The 3,580-nt window shown below is 45.1% G+C and overlaps 1 protein-coding gene across 1 annotated transcript in view; it reads left to right on the top strand.

Moving 5' to 3' along the window:
- The window catches only part of CUNH1orf159 (chromosome unknown C1orf159 homolog), a 4,770-nt gene extending 2,237 nt beyond the window's left edge, over positions 1–2,533 (top strand). The window contains exons 5-8 of the mRNA XM_057388052.1: positions 71–205; positions 549–574; positions 1,008–1,038; positions 1,476–2,533. Of these exons, the coding sequence (XP_057244035.1) occupies positions 71–205; positions 549–574; positions 1,008–1,038; positions 1,476–1,555 (272 nt within the window). The 3' untranslated portion in view covers positions 1,556–2,533. The remainder of the gene's footprint in view (positions 1–70; positions 206–548; positions 575–1,007; positions 1,039–1,475) is intronic.
- Positions 2,534–3,580: the final 1,047 nt, after the last annotated feature.

Below are 3,580 nucleotides of genomic sequence, written 5' to 3'. Positions count from 1 at the left end.
TCCCATTTTTCCCCCATTCCCATTAATTTTTTTCCCATTTTTCCCATTTTTTTCCCATTTTTTCCCCCAGGATCCCCCGAGGTGGCTGTCTCTCTCATTTTGGGCTCATTTTCCATCAGTTTGGTGCTGATTTTGGCCGTCGCCTCCTTTTTCTACCTCAAACGCTCCAAGCGGCTCCCGCGGCTCTTCTACCGCCAAAACAAAGGTCAAAAACGGGAAATTTGGGGAAAATTGTGATTTTTAATTAATTTTATTCCATTAATTAATTTAAAATTTCAAATTTCACAGCAGGATTTGAAATTTTCCATTTTTTAATTGATTTTATTCCATTAATTGATATAAAAATTTGAATTTTCTTGGATATTTCACAGCAGGATTTGAAATTTGCCATTTCTTAATTAATTTTATTCCGTTAATTGTTTTAGATTTGAATTTTTTTCTTGGAAATCTCCTCATGCCGGGGGTTTGAATTGAAATTAATGAAAATTAATGAAAATTATTTAAAATTAATTAAAATTAATTAGAATTATTTTTTTTTTCTCTTTCAGCATCCGTCCTCCAGCCCAGTGAAACGGTGAGTGAATTCTGCTTTTATAAAACATTAAATAAATAATAATTTAAAACTTAATTAGAATTTAAATATGAAATAAATTAAAATTTCAACATTAAATAAATCATTTCAGCATTAAATTAAAAATTCAACATTAAATAAACAATCATTTAAACTTTAATAAAGAAGAATTTCAACATTAAATAACAATTTAAACTTTAATAAAAAACCATTTAAACATTAAATAAATAAAATTTTCCGTTTTTTAAGGAAAAACTGTTAAAAAATTGCTTTTTTTTTGATACAAACATGATTAGAACCCTAAAAAATTCAATTTTTTTAATGGAAAAATCATTAAAAATTGCACTTTTTTGACACAATCATGATTAAAACCTTAAAAAATTCCTGGTTTTTAAAGGAAAAATCATAAAAAATCCTTTTCCCATTTTTTTTTCAGGCCTCCATGATTCCCCCTCCGACCTCCTCAGGTGAGGGATTCGACCCCGGAAAATCCGGGAAAAAATCTGGGGGAAAATCCCAAAAAGCTCCAGCACAGAACCCCAATAAAAACCCCTTTGGTTTGGGTTTGGGGCCCAATTTGGGGGTTTGGGGTTTGGGTTTGGGTTTGGGGTTGGTTTTGTGGGTTTAATTTTGGATTTAGGGTTCAGTTTTTATGAATTTTCGTTTTGGGTTTTGCGTTTGGATTTTATGGGTTTAATTCTGGATTTAGGGTTTGGATTTATGGGTTTAGTTTGGGGTATGGGGTTTGGCTTTGTGGGTTTAATTTTGGATTTGGGTTTTTCCCCATTCCATGACAGAATCCCCACTCAAACCCCATTTCCCAGCCATTTTTCCCCATTCCCTGTTGGAATCCCCACTGAAATCCCATTTCTGGGTTGTTTTTTCCCCGTTTTTTACCCCACAGTGCGGAAACCCCGCTACGTCCGCCGGGAGCGCTCGCTGGGCCCCACAACCCCAATGGACACACGGGTCAGCAACGTCTGACCCCAAAGGGACCCCAAAATGACCCCAAATGGACCCCAAAGGGACCCCAACCCCAATGGACATGAGGGTCAGCAACGTCGGACCCCAAAGTGACCCCAAATGGACCCAGAATGGACCCACAGTGACCCCAAACTGACCCCACAGTGACCCCAACGGACACACGGGTCAGCAGTGTCTGATCCTATTGGGATCCCGGGAGTGACCCCAGAGTGACCCCAAATGACTCCAGAATGACCCCAGGGTGACCCCAACCCCAATGGACATGAGGGTCAGCAATGTCTGACCCCAAGGGGACCCCACAGTGACCCCAAATGGACCCCAAGGGGACCCTGACCCCACTGAGACCCTGAGAATGACCCCAGAGTGACCCCAAACTGACCCCAACGGACACGAGGGTCAGCAACGTCTGATCCTATTGGGGACCCCCAGAGTGACCCCAAATGGACCCTGAGAGTGACCCTAAACTGACCCCAGAGTGACCCCAACGGACACACGGGTCAGCACCGTCTGACCCCAAAGGGACCCCAAAGGGACCCCAAATGGGCCCCAGAGGAACCCCGACCCCAACGGACACGAGGGTCAGCAACGTCTGACCCCAAAGTGACCCTAAACTCACCACCCTACTGAGACCCCGAGAGTGACCCCATGGGGACCCCAGAGTGACCCTGACCGCAATGGACACACGGGTCAGCAATGTCTGACCCCAGAGTGACCCTGAGAGTGACCCAAAAGTGACCCCAAATGACTCCAGAATGACCCCACAGTGACCCCAAATGACCCCACAGTGACCCCGCCCCCATTCCCGACCCCCCAAGTTCCGGGGTCGCTCTGGGAGCCGCCGACCCCAAAGGGTTTGTGCCGAACCGCAACTGCCGAGGACTCTGGGACCTTTTGGGATTTTGAGGAATTTCCGGGACCTTTCGGGATTTTGAAGACTTCGAGGAATTTTTGGGATTTTGAGGATTTTGAGGAATTTTGGGACTTTTTGGACTCTCGGGGTCACCGTCGCTGCTGTGGGACGATCCCAATGGGATTTGCTGCTCCTCAGAGCGCCGACCCCATGGGGTGACCCCAAAAACAGAGACGGAAACATCGCGGGATTGGGATGGGAAATTTGGGATCGGGATAAAGAACTTTGGGATTGGGATAAAGAACTTTGGGATTGGGATGGGAAATTTGGGATTGGGATGGGAACTCTGGCATCGGGACCTGAAATAAAGAACTTTGGGATTGGGATGGGAACAGCAGGATCGGGATTGGGATCAGTGGGATTGGGATAAAGAACTTTGGGATCAGGATGGGAAATTTGGGATCGGGATTGGGATCAGTGGGATTGGGACCTGGAATCCCAAAATTGGGATGCAGAACTCTGGGATTGGGATCTCAAATTCCAGGATTGGGATAAAGAACTTTGGGATTGGGATTGGGATCCTTGGGGAGCGCTCGGGGTTCCCCAGCGGGGTCGGGGTCGGTCGCTTTTCCCTTTTTTTGGGAAAACGGGAACAAACCCACGGGGAGCTGACGGATCCCATAGGGAGAGCCCCGTTCCCACTTCCCAAAATTCTCCTGGCTCGGGATGGGAGGAGATGGATTTATCCCGTGGCAAAACCCCATTTCCCGGGAATTTTGGAAAACCCCATTTCCTGGATTTTTGGAAAAAACCCCATTTCCCGGAATTTTTGGAATGGCCCCATTTCCCAGATTTTCCGAAACATCCCATTTCCTGGATTTTTGGAAAAATCCCATTTCCCAGATTTTCAGACCAACCCCATTCCCGGGGATTTTCGGGTCGCGTTTCCTCCCCTCCCCCATAAATCCCCGGATTTTTCTCCTTTGCAAACCCCAAATATAAAAAACCCCAAAATCATGAAGAGTCTCTGTGCCAAAAAACCCCAAAATTCCCGATTTTTCCCTTTTTATCACGGATAAAATTTTAATATTTTAAATCAATTTAATTATTCTACACCAGCTGAGAGCCCTCGAGCTCCCCACGGGAAATTTGGGGGAATTTTGGGGTTCCCAAAT

Source organism: Malurus melanocephalus, unplaced genomic scaffold (genome assembly GCF_030028575.1).
Source record: "Malurus melanocephalus ecotype Western Australia unplaced genomic scaffold, MMel_1.1 scaffold_1524, whole genome shotgun sequence".
Classification (NCBI taxonomy): Eukaryota; Metazoa; Chordata; class Aves; order Passeriformes; family Maluridae; genus Malurus; species Malurus melanocephalus.
This window is presented reverse-complemented; position numbering and strand designations above follow the sequence as displayed.